This window comes from Clytia hemisphaerica, unplaced genomic scaffold (assembly GCF_902728285.1).
Source record: "Clytia hemisphaerica strain Z4C2 unplaced genomic scaffold, Clytia hemisphaerica genome assembly, whole genome shotgun sequence".
NCBI lineage: Eukaryota > Metazoa > Cnidaria > Hydrozoa > Leptothecata > Clytiidae > Clytia > Clytia hemisphaerica.
In genome coordinates, this window is record NW_027103900.1 from 1,640,727 (window position 1) to 1,664,821 (window position 24,095).

General features: G+C 34.7%; 3 protein-coding genes across 3 annotated transcripts in view; 2 read left to right on the plus strand and 1 right to left on the minus strand.

Moving 5' to 3' along the window:
- The window catches only part of LOC136808865 (uncharacterized), a 28,019-nt gene extending 18,395 nt beyond the window's left edge, over positions 1–9,624 (minus strand). Inside the window, exons 1-6 of the mRNA XM_067065425.1 lie at positions 9,273–9,624; positions 6,248–7,780; positions 4,093–5,769; positions 2,623–3,567; positions 1,043–2,252; positions 416–596 (exon numbers count right to left, since the gene is read on the minus strand). Of these exons, the coding sequence (XP_066921526.1) occupies positions 416–596; positions 1,043–2,252; positions 2,623–3,567; positions 4,093–5,769; positions 6,248–7,780; positions 9,273–9,546 (5,820 nt within the window). The 5' untranslated portion in view covers positions 9,547–9,624. The remainder of the gene's footprint in view (positions 1–415; positions 597–1,042; positions 2,253–2,622; positions 3,568–4,092; positions 5,770–6,247; positions 7,781–9,272) is intronic.
- A 5,020-nt stretch (positions 9,625–14,644) lies between these two features.
- On the plus strand, positions 14,645–15,943 carry LOC136808864 (neuropeptide FF receptor 1-like). The gene has a single exon (XM_067065424.1). It carries the CDS (start codon positions 14,692–14,694, stop codon positions 15,766–15,768), a length of 1,077 nt encoding a protein of 358 aa, XP_066921525.1. The 5' UTR covers positions 14,645–14,691; the 3' UTR covers positions 15,769–15,943.
- Positions 15,944–19,899: 3,956 nt separating this feature from the next.
- LOC136808866 (somatostatin receptor type 2-like) lies at positions 19,900–21,426 on the plus strand. The gene has a single exon (XM_067065426.1). The coding sequence runs from the start codon at positions 20,008–20,010 to the stop codon at positions 21,097–21,099; it is 1,092 nt and encodes a 363-aa protein (XP_066921527.1). The 5' UTR covers positions 19,900–20,007; the 3' UTR covers positions 21,100–21,426.
- Positions 21,427–24,095: the final 2,669 nt, after the last annotated feature.

The following is a 24,095-nucleotide window of genomic DNA, read 5'->3' on the forward strand; positions in this document are numbered from 1 at the left end:
AGAAGGGGGCCTTCTGCACCCTTATTTAGATTCAAATTTGTATTCGAAGTTAACAAAATGCATTATGCTTAATTGCAGAAAAAAAGATCATTGATTTTTTGACCATTTTTTTTTTTCATATTTTGGCTTTGAATTTTGACCCCTTTTTACCAATCAAATCTCACGCTCATTGTAACAGTTGCCCTAAAAAAGAGGAGGATCTAAGTAAACGACCAAACTATTTGAGCTTTTAATTTCTTCTATACGTTGAGAGGTAACAGTGTAAAGTTTGAATTTCCAAATAGTCAATTTTGTAAAATAAAAAAACCTTGAGGGATTCAATGTGAGATTATAAATTGAAGAAAAATCAAAACTATATAATTTGCTTCCTAACCAGCTCTTTTAATCAATTGTGTGTATCAAAACTGTATCATACCTGGGTAAAAGGTACTTCCATGAATTGCTGGAACCCAATCCCCTTATGAGGAGAAAATTGTTCCATATGAGAATGTTGGAGTGCATACATTATACGTTTTTGTCGTAATTTTTCAAGATCTTCTCCAGACATTGTTTTAGTGTTTTTATCCAGGATGTCTTTCAAGGATAACATCTTGAACCTATCAAAGATTATTGATAAAAGGAACAATTATTTGTTGACTAAAATCATGAATCAATAAAAACCTCAGAATGTCTCTTACATCGATTAACAGCCAATTCACAGTCAAATCAAATTGTAGAAGGCATTGGGCCATTCCATTTTATAGCCATATAGATGGTGGACGAACAGGTCTAAGGAAGGCTTTTCACTTTTCCAGGGGGTAAAAAGTTATCCTAAAATTTCCAGGGGGTAAAAGACTAATTTTAGTTCGTTCCTCCTTTTTCAAGAGTACTTTTGCATACAGTTCCATCTTCCAGGGTGTATGATCAAGAATTATTTTGGCTCGAAAAGGTTCACTCACCTCCCTGTATGAATATTTAATGGACAGCCCATTATTAGACGAGATGGTTTATTTCGAAAAATTAAAATAACGAATTATACTAGATATAAAAATTATGAACAAACCTTTTAAAGGAGATTCGTTTGGCGAAGTATTTCAAGTATAAATGTTCAATCGAAGCTTCTTTCAAATCATCAAAAGATTTAAGATGGAGAGTACGAAGAACGAATGGAGCTGACTCGTCACCAAGATTCTCCAAGAAATTCTTGATTTGTTGATTGGTTTTCATATCTGGAATGCCACCAATCGGTGCACTGGAGAGAAAATTTCTAACCACGTGATATTTGCTAGACTTCATTTTGATCACATCGAGCATTGAGCCTTTCAGATCATCTTTTGATTTAAATCCAAGTTCTCCCAACTTCATCATTGTCATAATTTCTTTCTCGTCATCTGATTGGTCAATATGAGACATGAAATAAAGAACAGCTTTTTTTGAACTGCCCATTAATTTCGTTAAGATTTCTAATATGCTCATCTTTGTTGGATCCATCGAAAATACAGATTGACCGTTGTTCATTCCTTGTAAAAGACCTTCCAGGAAGTCAGTTTGGTTGAAGTTTTGTGGTCCAGCGTTGCCAGGATTACTAGCATTGCCAGATCCGCCTTCTTGGTTGTTGGGTACAACTTCTTGGCTTTTGTTTTGATCACCACGCAACTCCTTGAGATCAAGCTTCTCCATATGTTCATGAAATTTGTTGGCGATTTCGGATTTCATCGTTTGACTGAAATCTGGATTGTTCATCAAACGTCCTGTAAACATCATCTTCATTTGTTCTTTATCAATACTGAAGAATTTGAAGACTTGGATGATATCATCTGGTTTAGCTCTGTGTTCTCTGGACAGTCCTTGAAGAATCACATCGAATTTGGATTCGATGATTTGGTTAATTTGGTGACAGAAATCAGTGGCAGGTTGAACCTTTGGTGACCATTGATATTTCTTGAAAAAGATACGAAGGGGTAAAATATTGTCAGCTTCTTTGATCTTTAAATTTCGGAAATCCTTTGGTGACTTATTGAAACCATCGATTGTGTTCATTAGACCTAATAAACTATCATCAGTATCAATTGGGAAACATTTTCTGATATCTTCGAGATTTTGATCGAGCACCATTGTTGTTTTATTGGATAATCCTTCAAACTGTTTTGAAAACATTGACCCTTTCATTTTTCCTTGTTTCAAAACAAGTCTTCGAAGGGTGAGGTCTTTCTTCTGGCTTTTTAAGGAAAGAATCTTGCCAATAGGCTTTCGTAAAACATCTGGAGTTTTATCTGAAAAATAAGAAAATAAATTCTGCAAATTACTTTACATTAATAAAGCCATCTTGGCGTTTTTATTGCCACTATATGATCAGTTCTTAATTGTTCCAACAAGCTTGAACCCAATAGTAGCCTATAATCGTAAATTATGGTAGGTTTACAAAATACCAAACGAGTTAAAAAATTGACGATAAACTGATAGTCATTTTGCATTGATGGCTATAGAATTACAGTTATCATCTTCCTGTACTATTACATCTTGTAGTATGTCGATTTCGACCTTCCTTTCCTGCTGACAGAAATTTTATGCACCACGTTTCACTGAGAGAAAAAGGAAATCGTGTAATAACTCTCTGCCAAATTATAAATGAATTAATGATACCTTTCGACAAATGCGTGAACAAGTCAATGACTCTCATTTTTGAGTATTTTCTTTCCGGGAAATTATTGCCGCCTTTGATCACATCACCAAATGATCGAGATGTGATATCTTTGAGCTTAGGGAGAGTATGTGATCCCATTCTCTCACCAACGATCTTCTGGATTTTTTTGTACAAATCGGAGCGATGCATTTGACTTCCTTTTGAAAATTTTTTGAATTGTTTTACAGATAGGATCATGGGTTCCTTTTGATCAAAACTTAAACCATCCTTATGATCTAAAGTATATGTCAAATCAATGTTTGGTTCTTCGTTGGTGAGTTTTCCTTTGATTTGATAGAAAGAGGAGGTTTGGAGTATGGTAGGCGATGCTGTTAGTAGGGGGATGTCGGATAACCTATATGTTGGAGCTTTTGTGTTGCATGATACACAGTCTGAGCCGAAATGATAACGAAAATCATTGAACAGCATGTCCGATTTCTCCATATTTTCGATATTAAGGAGATAACCGTACGATGTTAATGGTAGGCTCAGATAAATGGCTTGGATGCCTTGAAATTTAAGCCTCATGTCAAAATTGAGAGTGTCAGCTGTAAAGATGAGTGTAAGATCAAACCATGAGAAAAATAGCATCTTTTGAATTTTTCGATGGTCAGGTTGTTCATATGATTCACTACTTGAATGGCGAGTCACATACTTCAATGTCCTCATCCAGCCAGCAGATTCGGAATCTTTTTTAACGCTCGGTATCAGACGATCGAACAGATCTCCAAATTTGGTATTGGAAAAATCATTAAGGAGTGTTTTGTTCTTATGAAATTGCTCAGCAAAGAAGTTGAAATTGTAATGCATTGTTGTCATGAAAAGTTCAGCTACTGTGAAATGTTGGTAATTTGGAATGTTGCGAAGAACATTCAAACTCAGCAATGGAACATAAGACATGTAACCTGAAAGTAGAAAAAACAGTCTGAGAAAAACCTTTTTCTAGCACTTTATCTTCGAGAGGTTCATGATATTCATGACGTAATGTTTTATACGGAAGCACCCAAAAATACTGGGCGTTTGCCACTAATTTTGCATCTTAACAATGTAAAACTGTTTTCCTTGATGTAATGTACACCTTTTTTACAAGAACAAGAAGAAGAACTTTAAGCCTAAAAATGCTCCTATTTACACGTTTTTTGTGAGTAATTTTGTTTTGTTAAAAGTGTTTTAGAGTCGATAAAGCTTTAGAAAATATTTTTAAACTTGCTTGTTCTTAATATTCTTATGTTCTTGTATAATTTCTTATAACGAAAAACGTGTACGTCACATGCACAGTAAAAGGTCGAGTAGAGCGACAGACTAGACAGTTCCAAGTAAGTTTTGAAGATTGTTCAACTTTTTCCGCCGGAGATCCACTTCTAATGCCATGCTCGTGTTGAGTTGTTTTGATGAAATAAAAGATAGAAAAACAAAACAGACAGACTCACCGGCATGTGCTTTTTGAATATGATACATCAGGTTCTTTTCCTTTTCGATTCCCGTACCATTAAACATCGCATAGAATGAATTCAACTCGGTAACACGAAGATCTTTGAAGTTGTGTGTCATGAAATACTTGAATCCCAAGTAAACGTCATCCAGCAAGTCCTTACCGTGAGTGCCTTCTGGTTTGATCAATTCCTTCACAGGTGTAAGAAGCATTACAGCAAAATCAGGATCAACAGATCTCAAATTACGAACCAATTTTCGAATGGAGACATCTTTGATGAGATCTTCTTGGGGATTCATGGTTAATGACAATTGCAGTAGTTGATGGATAGTGTAGTTCGTGGTCAACTCGGAGAATTTAGTGTAGTTTTTACTACTATCTACTGCTAAAAATTCTTCTTGGGAGGTTCCAAATAACTTCATAACCATGTCTTGGAGAGTGTTCAGCTTTTTACCCTTGAGATCCACTTCTAATGCCATACTCATGTTGAGTGGGAAGATTGCAGAAAGACTGCCCAAGCTCATTCGACTGTATGCTCTTACAGCGTTTTGGACGATTTTAATCTCTTCCTCTGATGGAAATTCACTGATTAATCTGTAAATTGTGGTGAACTTCAAAATCTTCAGTTTCTGGACATTCAATGTTTGAATGATCATTCCAAGTTTTGGATCCTCATCTTTGGGAATACCAAGAAGTTGTGCAACAATCTCCATTGAGTGGTTACTTAAAATGGAAGCCAATTCAACTAAAGTGGTATTTTTCAATACTTCCTCATCTGCAATTTTATGAGCAAGCTTTGGTGACTTTGCTGCCAACTCGATTATTGATTTAGATCGATAAATTTTGAATAATTCTTGCACCTTTAAGTTCAATTTGAAAAGGATGGACGATAAATCCATACCGAGTAAAGGTTGCTTGACAACTCGGTGGAGATTGGTTAAATTGAATTTACCGATGGTATCAAATCCGATGAGCTTGACAGATTTGTCATGTTTCAATCCACAATCTTCAATTGTTTCTTCCATTTCTTTTTCACCATCACCGAAACATTTTCTCATGGCTAGAACACCGAAAGGTTGTAAGGCTTTACTAGCTTTGCGTGGGCCAACAGCTCGTAAAAGTAAACCCAAAGGCACTTGAGAAAAGTCACTGAAAGTCATATTACTGTCTTTCAAAAGATCTTTTATGGTCATTTCTTGCATCACGTGCCTAGCGTTGTATCCAAGCCATTGGCTCATTAAATCTACTACCTTGTCCTGGTCAACATCCTCCTTATAGACTCTTTCAAAAGCATCTTTCAACGTGAGCTGGTAGTCAAGTTCACCAAGTTTACTTGAACCATCATCTTGCATAGCTTCTTTCATAGATTTCAAAAGAACGTACAATTCCTCCTTTAAATGATTTTCTGCTGACGCAGCAAAAACAACTAATTGTCTAAGAGTCATAGATTGGGGATTGAAAAGTGGACTTTCGGGAAATGGATTTTGTACAGAATCGATCATCAATGTTGAATGTTCGTTAAATAACGTCTCGGTTGCGCCGAACATTTCGTTCATGTCATTCGCGTCCAAACCAACACACGCCATGGTGTCTTCTAATGTTAATTCTTCTTTAGGCAAGTGTGGACATAGATATTTGATGGATGAAAGTTGCATGTTCATAAACATCTCTTGAACTGTAAAAACAAAGGATAACACACGATAAAAGTCAGTTGATAAAGGTCTCCAATTAGCCCGGGCTCCACTTGACGTGGCCCCATTAGGTAGGTAGCAAATTATATGAACTGAACGAAGCGTCAACAAAAATCAACAAAAATATCCCTAACACATTTCTTTGATAACATACAAGGGCCAAGAGCGATAGTAGTTAATCTTATATGGTTCACCTACCCCTCCTCATCCAAATTATACCCCCCCCCCCCATTTCACCTGAGAATTAAGTAAAGAAGGTGTTTGCAAGAAAGAATTAAAAACAATTCTTGGTTAAAAAGATTATTTTGAGTAGACTGAACTAAGCCTAAAAAAAGGAAAGAAAAATTAAGAAGAAGATTTTTCTCTTTAATCAATAAATATGTTTGCAAATGTACGGTCTGTCAATTATTTTGGAAACAATTTTCAATGAAATTTAATCGGATTAAAAGTTGATTATCTTACCTCCTTTATCATTCGCTTTCATGATCATTGCAAACCTCTTCAAAGGAATCTTTCGAATTTCTCGATCAAAGACGCCATGCAAATTCTCAAAAGTATGATATCTGAATAAAAACATGGTCGCCGGTGAAAAATAATGATCCCACCATCCTTCTGCTTTGCCGAAGATTTCTTCAAGGATAGCTGCGAACGGTTTGATTTCAAGTTCAAAATCATCAATCATATACATTTTGAAGATTGTATTCAAATCCTTGGTCATTAAATATTCAACACTTTCGATGTATTTTCGTTTGGCGAATTCACCTCTGTAGACTTCTTCTGAGAAAATACTTCCATCAGTTGCTGTTCGCATTGAAAACAATTCAATATGGTCATCATCAATAAAATTCCTCAGCATGTAAGAAACATCTGAAAATTTCATTCTAGAGTTATATTCTCTATTTTCAGAATTCATATCAAACCAAGTATCAAATAATTCACTGTCAACTTTGACAACATTCTTAATGATATCTTGGACAGTGTGATGGGCTAATTCATCTCTGGTCAACTTCATCGATCGTTTGAGCATTCCGAATGTCATCCTGCTTTGATCTTCAATCTCTTGACCTTTCTTGCTAATGACATCAAACATGTCCGTGTCATTTTTGCGATTCTCATCGTTCAAAAGATGTTTAAGTTTAACTTTCTCGTACACTTTTCCGAATTGATCGTAAAAAGCCACTTGTGATAAACACATGATTTTTTTGAGGTCTTCCTTGCTCGCGTTTAGCTTCATTGAGATGTAGTCTAAGAGTGTTATTTCGTCCATGTTCAGATCAGTATCATTCTTCATCTTTCTCAGTGTCATATTAATTGCTGAAGGTTTCAATTGAACATCTTTCCTAACCATCAATTTGGGATAGAAATCATTTATAGCAGTTTGCTCCAGAATCGAAAGTTCGAGTCGGTTGATTTTGGTGGGTCTGTTACCAAACGGAGCAGGCTTTTCCATGTTTCGTTTGGCAAGAAGCATTGCATCACCTAAAAAATGAGTATCGTTGATTCCATGGTCCTTAAAAACTCTCATTGGTGGATAATGAAGTTCGTTCAATTTATCCCTTAAAATCCAACATAATTCCATTTTGTTTGAGAAATTCCCATTCATGACGTGCTCTTCAAAATGACGTTGGTTTTGTAGTATGCCTAAAGATGCTGGTAGCATGAGTTTCTCCCTGATGAAATCAATGTGTGGGCGACTGTTCATCTCTTTTAACTTCATAATCATTTGGAAAAGAGATAACTTCTTAGTTAAACTAAATTCATCAAAACAGGTATACAGTTTGGTGAGATCGGCATTCAAGATAGCTTTAAAAGAATCTTCATCCATTTTCGATGTCAAATTCAACATATTGAAAAGGTTTTCTTCCGTTACATTTGCCATGGATATGAAGTGACCAAGAGTTGTCGGCTTTGTTACTGCGCCTTGATTGATATCATCAGACATACTTTCGTAGAGTTCTCGAACTGTCATGTCGTTGAAATAATGTGACAGGTAGCCTAAAAATAACAAAAAAATAATGATGTACTCGTTATCTCTTAATAACTGGGTGAACTGTGGTGCAAAGGTAGGACATTAGACTACGGTGCGCAAGATCCCAGGCGCTGTGGTATAGTGGTCATTGACCTGCACAGGCGACTGAGGTTCGATTCCCACTCGCAGCGGTTCACTTGGCAAGTGAATGTACCTTCGCCCGGGTCAAGCCGCACGCCTTGTGAGAGGAATTGGGTAGTCAGTTCAAGGTGCTGACGGGGCGCTAATTGAAAGCGTCTATAGTTGCGAAAATGAGCCTCAAAGCCTCCTGCGACTCAGCCAAATAGAAATAGAAATTCAATCCCGGTCAGGTCAGTCCAAGATTTACTAAGTACAAAATGGTACTTGATGCTTCTCTACACTTGATGTTTAGCAATTACAGAGAAGACCCGATGGTAATCCCCCTACATTAGGTACACGTTTTTTTTTATTAGAACCCAGTTTATAAGAACATTGAGGCTGAAATTCGTCGAAAATTAAGAACATCGTAAGAACATGCCCAGCCTCAGTTTGGAAAAAAATGACAAGAAACTACAATGTTTTCCTCTTTTAAAGCAGTTTTAACCTAACTTAGGCATGGATTTTCTAAAATCGAGAGTCAAATATTGTCCAAATTGTACCAATTTTATATGCTCTTTATTTTGCATGATATTGTCGATTTAGAGTAGTCTGAAAAATTAAGAACGCATTTAAGAACATTTAAGGCTGAAAATTGCTAAAAAAATAAGCACATTCAGGCTCAGCCGAATTTTAGGTGTTCTAATAAAAAAAAAAAACGTGTAGACAGCTATCGAAAGAGGAACATTTAAGTCGCTCGACTGCAATAGCAAGACAAACTTCTATAGAGAACGAACTTACAACGTGAATAGTCGGAGGTAATAATTAAAATTTTGGCCAACTTGATTTCTAGCTTAAAGTTTAAAGTTCATAGTGTGCAGAGGGGTGGGTCTAAACTCCCCCCCCCCATTCTTATTTTATCGCCCCTATTTACAAAAATTTTCGAACCCGTGCTATTGACAGCAGCAGTCCACCAGTCATTCAAAACCAAAACCAAAAACAAAAACATTGAACTTTGTATTAAAAATTATATGAAAAAAAGAGTTTAACATGGCGCAGCAAGCAACAATTTAGCTATCTACACTTGCTTTTTAGTTGTCCCACACCAAATATCTAAATCAATATAAATATGATAGATATGACCAAAAGTTATAACCCCCCTATTTTTACTCGACCCCCCCCCCCTTAAAATCTTAAACCCCCCATTTTTTTCGGAAAATCTCCTTCCCCCCTATAAAGTATTTTTGGAAAAGTTGGATGGTGATGATGGGGGGTTTCACACTATGACCTTTATTAGTAGAATTTGACCTAGAAGACACGCAAAGGAAGAGAAGATAGCTCGAGATTTAATTATTCTTCCGTTCAGAAAAGGATGAATGAGATGAGATACTAAATACTTACTTTTATGAATTTTCTTGAGTAACATGTGTAAATTCAATTCTCGAAAATATGGTGGAATTAATTCATCGTCAATCAGTTGTTGAATCTTCGTTGACGCAATTTTCTTCCGGAAAGCTCTGTTCTTCTCTTCAGAACTTTTGTCTCCGCCACCTTGCATCAATTGTTCAAGCAGGGAATTGAAAAAATCTCTTCGGTTCATATCTTTCTGCATTTGACGTCGACCTTGGAAAAGCAGGTTATCTAAGATGCTTTTATCAGTATCTAAGTCCTGCATGTTTCCATTCAGCCTCGTTTTGATGTCAGCCTCTATGTCATGATTAGAAGCACTTGTTGGTTCTTCAGGTTTGTGAGAAGAAGCTGAAAAATCAGTATTACTGAATCAAGATTACTGAATTTAAGAAAGAACATAATTTGTAAATTGAGCTTAGGTGACAAAGGTTCTGTAATTATTCTTTAAAAAGGAATATGTATTCTTTATGAAGAGGTGAGACGCTCCTAACCTCTCAACTAGTCTGTGAGGAATTTAAAATATTACCATCGGTCTTCGAGCTTAGCAAAGGCGGATACAAAAGTCTCAAATAAATACGAATTCATTGACCCTGTATATCCCACATTCTTCCCCCTCGAAGACCGAGTAATGAATGCGTCTTTCAGCCGATTAAATACTACAACAAAATTATCGGAAGTCTTCCCTGAATTACTTCGATAGTCCTTGAGACACACTTATAGTAAATCTGAAACAAAGTATCGAAGAAGTGACTCACCGAGAGCTGCAAGTAGAAGCACTAAACCGACTGCACTTCGATTCATTATGGTTTTGCTTTCAACAAGTCAATACATCATCTGTAAAAAGTTTTCAGAGAGTAAACAAATACAATGATAACTGTGAGAGGAAAAAGTGAATATTGAAAAATATTTTTTGAAAGGAAAAAATATGCTCTGAAACATTACAATTCAAGTTGATGTCGATCACGTTTGTTCACGCGAAGTATTTTGATTTTTCTCTTTGAATTATTCAACTCCCGCGATGTGATATATTTTCCCTCAAATCTAATTGTAAAGATTGTATCTGCCTTTTTCCGAGACTGTTGAAAGCTTCTCTCAAAACTATGGTCCCACAAAATCTATTCTTAGAACAACCTCTACCTGGCCTCTCACCAAAGAATTCACAAGTGAGATATACTGTAGGGTTTCAAAATTTTCAAGAAACCAAAAAATTAACATTGAAAATTTAAAAAAGAAAAACTATATCTTGAGGCTGTCAAAATAATAAAATACTCTCATTTTCTTAATATTAAATTATGTGATGTGATAAAGAATATCAGTGTACAGTATCACACGAGAAGAACTTACAAAGGTCCCAAGGAATTTTTTGGAACAAACTGAATTCTTTGTACATCTAGAAACGCTTAAATTGAAATCCTGTCTAATAGAATCCAATCGCTTTTCAAGGCCAGATGGGAAAACACACAGGGGGTAGCTGACAAAAAAAAGATTTAACAGGACTTTTCCAAAAATAGATTTCTCTGGCCTTTCCTTAGATTTAAAAGTCCCTACAAATGGAAGGAATCTCCTTCTATGAGGAGAAAAATGTATTTGACATAATCTCCTCCAAGCCTACCCAAAGTGAAAACAATCAAGATTTATCGAGGAAAACTTTTAGTACAGGCCCGGTGGAACAACCGTAAAAGTGGGGAAGCCGAGGGCTCAAAATGAGATAAAATTCGCTTGGAATTTGAGAAAAAATCTCATTTGCTCAAAAGTGGTGATGCTGAAGTCTCATATTATAGTCTCCCAGCCTCCCCGCTACCACCAGGCCTGGGGTACGTATAAGATAAATTCAATCACTTTGTCAAAAATGTTTTATTATCAAATAGACCAGAGAAACATTTTAATCGGGATCTCTAAATCAGTCAATTACCCAGGAAAAGAGTACTAGTTACTTTATGACAGTTTAAATAAAATCACGTGAACATTTTCTTCAGACTGGCTGTGCATTTTTAAAACATGAAACAGATAGAGAACTGTGCTTTTCAAATTAGACATCAGCAAACTAGCTAACTGTCGTGTGGATACAATAAGAGCTTTACTAAGCAGGGGGCCATTTGAGCATGTTTTGATTGAGTTGCATAATAGAGAGAATGCCTTTAGTGTATTCATTTTGACGGGGATTCAATTTGGTGGCTTTCGCAGTTTTAGGTTAAATTTGCCAAAGAAATACTGTATCCACCAAAATTGATACAATAAATAACAATAATTACCAAGGAAAAATGGTCTATCAGCCAAATTAAGAGCACGCCCGATACTTGCACCAAAGGCAACGTGGTTTTCTGTTAGGCCGTAAGATTTATTCTAAATTATTGTTACCTCCACATTGACCACGATTTCTAAAAAAAATATCAAATGTCTCACAATGCCTCTTATCATGAAAAGTGGAGATTCTTAAAAGGAGAATTTTCTATATGTCGCGAGTGTCTCAAAAAGCTGTTTTTGTTTTGAGAATTTTATCTGATTAGATTAAGCTTGAGTTCAAAATAGTGTTAAACCGCAGTTATCAAATACATTGATGCAGCATTTTATGATAATATTCAGTCAAACCTCAAGGTTTTAAAATTGGATTGCTAATTTATAAGCATGAAAACTTCACATCATTCATTTTCTTAATTAACAGGTTCTTAATAAAAATAATACTATGCTAGGAAACGACATCAACGATATCTTAACTTTCAAACTGCGAACGTTTTCTTCAACAAGATTAAAACTTTGAGATTAGGGATGTGTTTTTTACGTACTTCTATTTGATTGATAATTTCAGCCCTACCCTTGCCGACCGACGGGTGTGTGCCACTGAAATTCGAAAAATGGACCCTGATCTTGACCCTACGTGGTACTCAGGGAGGTGAAAAAGATACTTGGACCAGCGGCACAATGACCTTTGATAAGGGATGTGAAACAGACTCGAGAAATGATTCCGCTCAGCAAAGTTTTTTAGGGTGTCACCATTGACATCCACGCCCGAAGAGCTAGACACGAGACTCCTGGATAGGAAATGAAGCCACTTATTCCCATCCTGAACGCGCGACCCGCGTGGTTTTCACGCAAACGTTAAATTGAAAGTAAAACAAATCGCCAGATTTATGCTGCGTGGAAACAGAAAGTGCTAGATTTCATCCGTCATTCTAATCGCAGCGCAAATATCTTAAGACTTCACTTTTTCCTGCTTGAGAAGATTCATCTCTAGCCCCTTCGGTGCTTTGAACTCAATGGATGTAACCGTCAATATTGCTTAAAAAAGGAAACTAAAACGACCTTCATATCACTTTATCACACCCCTTTACATGTTAATATTCGTAAAGCCAAAAGGGCAATCGGAAAATTTCAGCAAATTTGCCAAGGAACTAGAAAGTTTGCATTGCCATGTGTTGTGAATTACAATTCTTTCTTTCAATTAGGTCCTGACTAACCTGATAGCAGATGGTTATAATTTTCTTACGAGCACAATAAACCTCTAAAGGCCCTTGAAAATTAAACATCTGAGGAAAATAGTCTGAAAAATTCTACAACGAGAAATCTTGTTGTGCACCACAATCTAATCTCAGGTTATTCCTCGCCTATTTAGCTCGCAGAAACTTTTCCGTAATAGCTTAAGTTGGAAACACAGTGGAAAGAAAAAACCTTTCGTGTTCTAACGTTTAGACATGGAAACAACTTTACCTGATAAATAAATTCGCATCAAATATACACACACACCCACTACAAACGTCTTCCTTTCTAAAGACTCTCAACGAATCTGAAACACATAAAAAACTAAAATGTTATACGTTCTATTACAAAGTTGTATAATTATTTTAACAGGGCAGTAACCATCTTTTGTTCCAAAGGCTTTTTGACAATACTAAGTGAGTCATTTTGTAGATGTGATCTTTTTTATTACCTCAACGTGAACGTAGCTCTTTTTTTATTGAATTCTTTTTATTTATCAGAAAATCTTTTTTATTAATACCATTTTTTTTTAATGTTTTGACAATTAAATGTTTTTTTGTAATGTTTAAATTTAAGCAAAAAGTGACGCATATAAGATAAATGATAATTTTTTTTGCAACTCTCATGACATTATGCATCGCCTTATCGTTTTGAGGTTTTTAAAATGCTTAAACGGTAAAAAAAAATCAGAAAGATCGTCATTTTTTCACAGTGTTATACACCTTTTCGCCCGTGGCTGCCAATTGCCGCGCGGGCATTTTTTTGTCCACTTATCCCACTAAAACCGTCCCAGTTGAAAGATCTTTGAGCCGTAATGCGTGATTTAGACTTTTCCTAAGGGATGCGTGATTATTCAAATTTTTTTACTGATCGATTACGTGATTGTGGTTGAAGACAAAAAATTGCGTGATATCGTGATCAGAGTTACCACTTGGGGGAGCCTCATAGAGTTGGTATATTGGAGGAACCTATAATTCGATTTAAAAGCCATTGTTAAAATATAACTTCGCCATTAAAAGAAATTATAACTCGTGTAACTTATTGCATATCCAAAAAGGGCATAAGTTTGGCGCAAAAAATTGGGGCCCTTACACAAGGTCATTTATTCGTCAAAAAAAGCGTATTAGGATGTAGTTTTCAGAACTGCCTGCTAATGAAATTAATTTTATCATCTTCTTTGAGAAATCAGGGAAAAAGTGCTTTATGATGTCATAATTGACGACGTCATGAAACTTAAAATTTGAATATCTCAAAAACTAATCATCAAAATAGGATGAAATTTTTACCTTAGAAGCAAATTATTGAGAGGAAGCAATTCACGAAAAAAATATTTTTGAAAAATGATGACTTCAGCCAAAATCGAATTATTTGTTTTCGTTTTTTGTTGCCGTTTTTTGATATGTTCTTATAAAACTGACAGATATCTCAACCATTGTAAAATCAGTAATATTTTTGTCCGAAAAAGTCCCATTATTAGCTTTTCACAGCTTTTTTTACCATCAATGAAGTCATTCTTCTGGAATATGAAAGATGAATAGCATAAAAATCAAGAAATCCACAAGTGTGTAGAAAAAAGTTAATCATATCACTTAAATACGATCTTAAATATTCTGATATGTTCTATTCATATGAGTGATGAAAATGACACTTTAAGAAATGCCATTCTGAATCATTTTTGTGAACGATGTTCTTAAAGAGAAAATTCAACTTGAAGTAAACAGTTATTCTCAAAGGTACGCGCTAAAAATTATCGATTTAATTAAGAAGATTAGGTATAATTTTGACGACCACATTTTAATTAGTGCGTGTGTGTATGAATATCAAATAATTGTTAAAAACGTACATGTCATGTTAAAAAACTGCAGTGGTAAAAGGGAGATTGGAAATTGGAAACATTGGAAAGCTAAATCAAAGATTCGAAAAGATTCTCAACGCCATGGTTGAAAACAACAACACAACAACAGGAAATTTACATGTCGAAAAAATCTTCAGTACATCATTTTCGTTGTTTTACATAATTGTTAGTTTAATGATTATAACATTTGGAATCATTGCAAGTGCGATCACAATCTATCTTTATCATCATGGAAAAATTGCAAGGACATTATTCAATTATTTTCTCATGAACCTCTGTATTTCGAACATTTTCCAAAACGTTGGTGCTTTACCGTTACTTTTTGTATTGCTTACCGGGTCTCCCGAATCGAGACTCTCGGTCAAATTGAGCAGTATGGCTTGTGCAATATTAAGCGGGAACTCTATATTCTTTTTGGGAGCTTTTGTGACAGTTTATAATATTTCGTTGATGTCATTTAAATGGTATTCTATCATTAAGAAGCCTCTCCACAGAGATGACAGCAAAAGAAAACTTACCTACATCATATTAGGGTTCTGGTGTGTTGCAATCTTAATGGTGATACCAAATTTGTTTTCATTTGTATGGGATGCACAATATGGTTATTGTTTACGTCGTGATAACTTAGGAGTGGAATCAGAGCTCTACAAAACTGTTTTATTTTTAACTGGGTTATGCATCCCCATTGTAACAATGTTGGTCACTTATGCTTTGATTTTGCGTCAGTTTTATAAGAAATCAAAGATGAAGTTACCGGGTGATCGTGAGAGTCCAGTCAAACTGATGTATAGGCGAAAAATCATGATCTTTTTGGGGATTGTTATTGGTGTCTTCATTTTCTGTTGGATTCCGTTTGGTGCTTATTTCATCTTGACCATGATTGGTTACTTTGGAGATTCATCAAATCCAGCACAGGTTTACCAGAGTATCCGGATACTGCGATTGGTGATGATTCCATGTTTCTGCGCAGCTTCGTTGAATGTTATTTGCTATGGAATTAAAGATGAAGAAATTAGGAAAGCTTTTCGCGATATTTTCAAGGGATGTATTTGCTGTAGGACAACTAACAACCATAACACTGGGGCGAAAACCGAAATCGGCGTTGTTGATTACTTTCGACATAAGCTTAGTACGCTGTCTATGAGCTCGGAAGTGTGAACAATCAAACTTTAATAATAACTATAATATTGTTTTGCTCATTTTGTGACTTTTAACTTTATTTCTTGATAAAAAGTCTTAAAGTTTTAAAATCACCCGCTTAAGAATATCTTATCAAGGAGCAATTATATTTGATTATATCATAATAAATATGGGAATATCAATTCCATCAAGATTCACTCCGTTATTTTTACCCCTACTGGCTGAAAAAATCCTACCGGGTCTGTGAGAAGAGAGAACTTTCTTAACACAAAATTTTACTGCGAAAACGTATTTAATAAGGAATATTCAGAAATTTAGTAAAAAATATTTATATCGTGTACAGAAATAATAATTTTTTTTAAATAAATTTTCAGGTTAAAACGATGGTACATTTTTTAATCCTAGTTGATATTTTATGTGCACAAAGCCTGGTTTTATAAATTTTGTTACAAAACAAATTTAAGCCTAGTAGCACAAACTAAGTCTTTGTCCACTAGAGCTTACTCATTCAAAAATGTTTTCTTCCGAGTAAAATAAGGAAAATATTAGAAATACAACTGTGTTCTTGCTGTGAAAATCAATTACACACAACTTTGTTCCATGTTGGCACACCTCGTAGTTTTTAAGCAAATCACGATCATAGATAACAGATCATATAATCGTATATTTTAACAAAACAACCCTTTATAATTTTATTTGAACATTCTCCAGTTTATTGAAATAATTTTAACCGGCAGTTATCCTACTTTTAAGATTTTTCTCGAATGACTTATCGATTTACTTAGTTTTTGAAGCCTTTGGATGTTCTTAATTTTTTGAGTTTTAAGCTGTTCTTAACATGTTCTTATTTTCACCAATTTTTTTTGTATTTTTGTATTTATTTTTCGATTTTTTTAACGACCGACATCTTCTTTTTCTCTTACAAAATTATATTTTCTTAAGTGATTTAAGATTTGATGACGAGTGCTGGAGAATTTGTTTTAAAAATAACTTTGGAAAGAAGAATGATTTGGTGTAGTCTACTGTACTTAATTTCCCACTTTTTCACTTAGTTCATATAGTTCAATTATATTATCATTTTGAGTTTCAAACAATCAAATTGATTTGATTGGTTAAATACAGTAGACATAATACAGACACCTCCGGGCACTTAAGCCTTACTCGTAGGACTTTTACAGTAGCGTAGCCAAGGGGGGCGCAAAAATTTGTGTAGGGGAGCAGATTTTTATGGCACTGTAATTATTTATTCATAATATAAAAAGATAATTACTGTGTCATAAAGACTACTCTCATACACAAACTTTGCACTCCCCTTGGCTACGCTACTGTTTTATGCTCGAAACGGAGGAAGATATGAAAGAAAGCTTTGCTATATGGTAAGAAATACTTCTTTTTAAGAACGTATCAAACATTTGTATGTAATGACTTATTATCGAGAATCAAGAGCAAGGTGTGCATTGAAAGCTTCACGTGTGTTCGAAAATTCATAAAGTGTTTTCCTTAATTTTCCCAAAATGGCTGAAACAGAATTTTTGGTCCAGGAAAGTTATTATTAGGGAGGTTTAAGTATCAAAGATAAATCTACGCGACGAACGGACCTTTTCTCTGCAAGATGGTAAGGGTAGCAAAGTAGATGTTATATCTTCTTTGTTCTACAACGAAGGTTTTGACGGTTTTTCGTTCTTGAGCTGTTTTAGTCTGGATTCTAGAAAATGCAGGTCCACATGTTTACTGCAGGTTGCGGGTCAAAACCCGTCCGTTCGTCGCGTTGATTTATCTTTGATACTTAACCTCCCTAATATGAGGAACATAACTCAGTAAAAATTTCTTCCAGAAAAGGGGAAACCATTGGCCGTCACGAGTTTTATGATTTGTTGGATTTTTGTGTTGGTTGCCATGGAAATGACGGATTTTTTTGACGTCAAAATTTAAAATGCCAATAATCCCTGGAATTTTTATCGAAATGAGCTCAAATTTTGTACATATGTAGGGTTTATGAATATCTTTTGTTTCCAAAAAAAAGTTTTCCTAAAAATTGATGATGTCAGCTTTTTTTAGGTAAAAAGAAAATTGCTAATTGTTGCTGACATCATCAATTTTTTGAGAATTTTCTTTTTGGAAACGAGAGATATTTATAAACCCTACCTTCGTACAAAATTTGAGCTCATTTCAATAAATATTCCAGGAGATATCAGCATTTTACTCAGCTTTCGACAGCAGATTCTATTCCGCTTGTAGAATTTTGCCCGATTGGTCAACATGCAGGAAATAGAATGGAGAAGTTTCTGGAAGTTTTTTTAAATTCAAGCTCTCTCCTCCTGCAGTCAAAATGCATTTACTTTTGACTTTGGGATTAAACAAGATATATACATATACCAATCAGTGAATTTGCTGACAGTCAAATTACAATCTGTCTCCTGTCTTAGACATTCCGATTGATTCATTTTTCGACCCAAATAGTTTGTCCCCAATAATGAACAATGATTAAAATGATAATAGTAGAACAATGATTGAATATGGACAAAAGTGATTATTGTTGGTGGTTGAATTGGCAACAAAATTCCACTGTAACTAAATTCATCATTCAAAATACTCTACTCCCAACAAGAATGCTTAAAGATCCTGTGTTATGGTACTACGACAGTAAGTACAAATATTTTTTTCTTTGTGTACTTTCATAAGACTTGGTTTTATTAATCTTTTATGTTTAACCTGTGTTCTTGTTGATACTTACCAGGCACTATTTGGGAAATTATTATCGCAAAGATTGAAAGAAACTTTTGTGAACTATTTTTGAGGAAATTTCACTACACTCACCATATATCATCTAATTTCATGTTTCTTATTTTCCCTTCCCTTTAAGCTTTTTATGAATGAGGATTCGTTTACCTTGACAACGCAATATTACCTCGTTACTGCTACTATTACCATGTTACATCATGATTTTCCATCCTTCTACACGATATTGCTGTTACAACTGCAAGATAACTGGCATATCTTTTTAATGTAAACAATTTCGTCCATAAGATCCCTTATCATGCCGTTGGTAAAAGTTGGTTGAAATAAATATAGTTGCATGTCTTTTGACTGGTTTAGTATCTGTAATTGATTCTACCTGGACACTTTTCCTAATGAATGTTTAAGATTCGTATTTTATTCTTTGTAAAAAGTAATTCACATTTTTAGAAAAATAATATGTTTCATTTATGTCAGCTTATTCATTGAAAATTCAAAGAAAATGCTGTCGAGAAGAATCATTCTAACTATTCCAAATCATTTCCAAACTTTTGCTATAAAGCATTAAAAAGCCTTAATTAGCATTAATTAGTTTTTACAAGCATTTGTACTAGCGGGTGGCAGTTAGTGAAAGCTATGGCTAGTTTAATGATTATTGATGAATTCGTTTGAACTTCGACGGACAACAGGTATGAGAGACTTACTTATATAAAACTTCGACCCCTAACTCCCAAATCACTTATCAATTTGCGCTTTTATCGGTTAACCAAGGTTGAAGAAAATGAAAGAAGAGATGTTATTAGAAAAAGGCAGAAAAATGCAAAACGCCTACGAGGAGAGAAAGCAATATTTAATATCGCTAGTGGGGAATTAGAGGCAGCCAGCATTAATTCAAATGGAGCTCAGGTCGATGTGAGTAGTAAGTTAGGTAAACACGGAGCACACCATATTTAAGATATCATTGGAATTAAGCCTTACATAACTATTACAAATCAAGATATTAGTTTTGAAAATGAGGTGCCGATCCCTTTAAGAATTGATTTTAAATTTCTTCGAACTGCTACTTTTTTGTTTCTCGCTTTACAAAGATAATCCAATTGTCTCCAAGAGAAAGTAGTCATGTTTAATGTTTGGAACTTTGTGTACTGATAAGGAGAAAAAGTTAAGATTTAAATATTCTCATATGTTCTATTCATATAAGTGATAAAAATGACACTTTAAGAAATGCCATATACAGAATAAATTTGGTGAACAATGTTCTTAAAGAGAAAAATCAACTCGAAGTAATCAGTTATTCCCAAAGGTACGTGCTAAAAATTATCGATTTAATTAAGAAGATTAGGTATAATTTTGACGACCACATTTTAATGAGTGTGGGTGTGAATATCAATAATTGTTAAAAACATACATGTCATGTTAAAACTGCAGTTGTAAAAGGGAGATATAGATTTATGAGTTGCATTTCAGTGAGTTAGAAACATTGGGAAGCTAAATCAAAGATTCCAAAAGATTCTCAACACCATGGTTGAAAACAACAACACAACAACAGGAAACTCACATGTCGAAAAAATCTTCAGTACATCATTTTCGTTGTTTTACATAATTGTTAGTTTAATGATTATAACATTTGGAATCGTTGCCAGTGCGATCACAATCTATCTTTATCATCATGGAAAAATTGCAAGGACATTATTCAATTATTTTCTCATGAACCTCTGTATTTCGAACATTTTCCAAAACGTTGGCGCTTTACCGTTGCTTCTCGCATTATTGACCGAGTCTGCTGAATCGAGATCTCCTAAATCGAGAGTCTCGCTCAAATTGAGCAGTATGGCTTGTGCAATATTAACTAGGAGCTCTATATTCTTCGTGGGAGCTTTTGTGACAGTTTACAATATTTCGTTGATGTCATTTAAATGGTATTCTATCATTAAGAAGCCTCTCCACAGAGATGACAGCAAAAGAAAACTTACCTACATCATATTAGGGTTCTGGTGTGTTGCAATCTTAATGGTGATACCAAATTTGTTTTCATTTGTATGGGACGCACAATATGGTTATTGTTTACGTCGTGATAACTTAGGAGTGGAATCAGAGCTCTACAAAACTGTTTTATTTTTAACTGGGTTATGCATCCCCATTGTAACAATGTTGGTCACTTATGCTTTGATTTTGCGTCAGTTTTATAAGAAATCAAAGATAAAGTTACCGGGTGATCGTGAGAGTCCAGTCAAACTGATGTATAGGCGAAAAATCATGATCTTTTTGGGAATTGTTATTGGTGTCTTCATTTTCTGTTGGATTCCCTTCGGAGTCTATTTCATCTTGACCATGATTGGTTACTTTGGAGACTCATCAAACCCAGCACAGGTTTACCAGAGTATCAGGATACTGCGGTTGGTGATGATTCCATGCTTCTGCGCAGCTTCGTTGAATGTCATTTGCTATGGAATTAAAGATGAAGAAATTAGGAAAGCTTTTCGAGATATTTTCAAGGGATGTATTTGCTGTAGGACGGCTAACAATAATAACAGTGGGGCAAAAACCGAAATCGGTGTTGTTGATTACTTTCGACATAAGCTTAGTACGCTGTCTATGAGCTCGGAAAAGTAAACAATCAAACTTTATAATAATATAGCTTTGCTCATTTTGTGTGACTTCTAACTTTATAATTTTCTTGATAAAAAGTCTAAAGTTTTCAAACTATCCGCTTGAAAATACCTTATCAACGAAGTATTATTAATTACATATATTCTCGACTTCAAGAGCTATGTATCAAAGTGTGCGGACTGCTTAAAATCATTTTGGAACAGACTTTAATTTATTGGGACTTTTAACTAACTTTACACCCCCTTCTCACAGACCCACTGGGATCCCTTCCCACTGGAAAAATTGGCCAAAATATCGTTCCCATTGAAACATCTTACCCCAATTTTTATCCCCACTGAAACTTATCAAATAAACCAATCCTTTCTGCAAAATATTAAGCTATTTTTCCCATCCCTACTGGATATTCTAACTTGAAAAAAATGGAATTTAAATCCCCAGTCATAATAAATATAAAAATATTAATCCCATCGAGATTCACTCCGTTATTTTTACCCCCACTGGCTGATAAACCCCTACCGGGTCTGTGAGAAGAGAGAACTTTCTTAACACAAAATTTTACTGTAAAAACGTATTTAATAAGAAATATTCAGAAATTTAGTAAAAAATATTTATATCGTGTACAGGAAAAGTAATGTTTTAAAAATAAATTTTTAGGTTAAAACGATGGTACACATTTTTTAATTAGTTGATATTTTATGCGCACAAAGCCTGGTTTCATAAATTTTGTTACAAAACAAATTTAAGCCCAGTAGCTAAAAACTAAGTCTTTGTCCACAAGAGTTTACTCATTCAAAAATGTTTTCTTCCGAGCAAAATAAGGAAAATATTAGAAATACAACTGTGTTCTTGCTGTGAAAATCAATTACACACAATTTTGTTCCATGTTGGCACACCTCGAAGTTTTTAAGCAAATCACGATCATAGATAACGGATCATCTAATAGTGTACTTAACAAAACAACCCTTTATAATTTTATTTGAACCTTCTCCAGTTTATTGAAATAATTTTAACCTGCAGTTATCCTCGTTTATCCTACTTTTAAGATTTTTTTTTAAGATTTTCGATTTACTTAGATAATATCCAAAGTTTTTGAAGCCTTTGGATGTTCTTAATCTTTTGAGTTTTAAGCTGTTCTTATTTTCACCAATTTTTGAGTATTTTTGTCCATTTTCCTAAGAAATTGGGTGTTCTTAACTTGTTCTTAACAATTTGGCCCTCGAAGCTATATGTTCTTATATAGTTTGTTCTTCTAAAAAGAACGTGTAGATCGCTGACCTGTGAGAACTTAGAAAAAATAGTTTTAAAATGCTTTTGAGAAATCAAGTAGATAGACAATCGATAATCGATAAATCATGAAATTTTTATTTACATAAATTATATCCTGCTGTTTTGTCCACTGTACAGGACGCGTTGTAGAAAGCAAGAAATTTATTTCAGTACAACAAAATATTCCCTCTAAAAATGTTTTTTAACTTTTCAGGCATCCTGCTTTTCTTCCTCTTTCTCATTTGCACTAATTTTAACTAAAAAAAGGGGGATTTTGATTTTTAAGCTGGGATTAGTACTTTAGCATACTGTGTTACATCTTGAGGGTATTGTCTAGTGTAATAGGACTAAAAGTGCTCCTGGTGTTTTGCAGAAAAATAAACGATAAAGAGATTTTAGTTTAAAATTTTGCTTTTTAGTTTTTCTGTTTTTATTGTTTCGAATTTTTTAACGACCGACGTCTTCTTTTTCTCTAACAAAATTATTTTTTTCTTAAGTGACTTAAGGTTTGATGACAAGTGCTGGAAAATTCGTTTTAAAAATAACTTTGGAGATAAGAACGATTAGGTGTAGTCTGCTTTTTCTAAGTATTGATTAGTCCGTTAGTTCATTTAGTTCAATTATATCATAATTTTGAGTTTTAAACAATCAAATTGATTTGATTGGTTGAATAGACACAATACAGACAGCTCCGGGTGCTTAGGCTTTACTCGTAGGACTTTTAGACCATGCTCAGACGTTGGTTCTGATTCGGTTCCAAAACAAGTGTGAACGTCGAAATTCGAAACGTCAAATAAGAAGACGTTACACAGCAAAACAGATCGAAACGGTTTTGCTCCACTATTTTCATCGGAACGGAACTGTTCCGTTTTCTTGCTCCGAAACGTTCCGAAACCAATATGAGCACTCTCGATCCGTAACGAGAATCACACCGGGGTGAAAGAGGACCGTAACGTCTGAACATGGTCTTAAGGCCGGTCTCCATTTGTGCGCGCTGCGATCGCACTTTATCTATCAAAGCTTCCACGCTATTGGTCGGTAGAAAAATGAAGCAATTCCATTGGCGCGATCTGACGTAATGGTTGAAAAAAGTAGAAATGTATTCAACTTTATTTTCGAGCGCGCGGTACATATTTTTTATGACGTAATCTTTTTTCCAAACAAAAAAGATTGAAGGTAAACGGTGCGATCGCAGCGCGCGCAAGTGGAAAACGGCTTTATGCTCGAAACAAGAAAGATATGACGTAACCTAGATTGGATGTTAAATTTCGTAATTAAGAAAATGTCGGGATTTCGCTTCTATTTTCCTTCAGTTCCCTTTATTAGTCACTTTTTCTTCTAATATTTTGAACTTTTCTTGTCGTACGTAATATTTCACTGTCTCCGAATTAATTCAAAGTCGAGCCAAAGGGACAGAAAGGCAAATGATAGGGAACGGCTCTTTTGCCGGGGAAAGGGGTTAACACTTGCCAAATCGATTTATTTATGAACTTTTAACGAAAATTGGATAATTCGAATTTTAAATGAAATATGATTTACTTGAAAAGTTACCCAATTTGATGACAATTAGCCTTCGACATGGTCGAGCGATGGAAGGAGAAGGAGGATTCTTATCCATCTAACAAATCGATTATGAGCCACTTTCCAACTCCTTTAAGCCCCTGAAGATTTGAGGGGGTTTAGAGTTCGGCCTAGCTCAAAAAGATCTGAAGGAAGGGTTCGGATAATTTTTC

Excerpts from the sequence above, each read along its gene's own strand:
- LOC136808864 (XM_067065424.1), top strand. The coding sequence starts at position 14,692 with ATGGTTGAAAACAACAACACAACAACAGGAAATTTACATGTCGAAAAA.
- LOC136808866 (XM_067065426.1), top strand. The coding sequence starts at position 20,008 with ATGGTTGAAAACAACAACACAACAACAGGAAACTCACATGTCGAAAAA.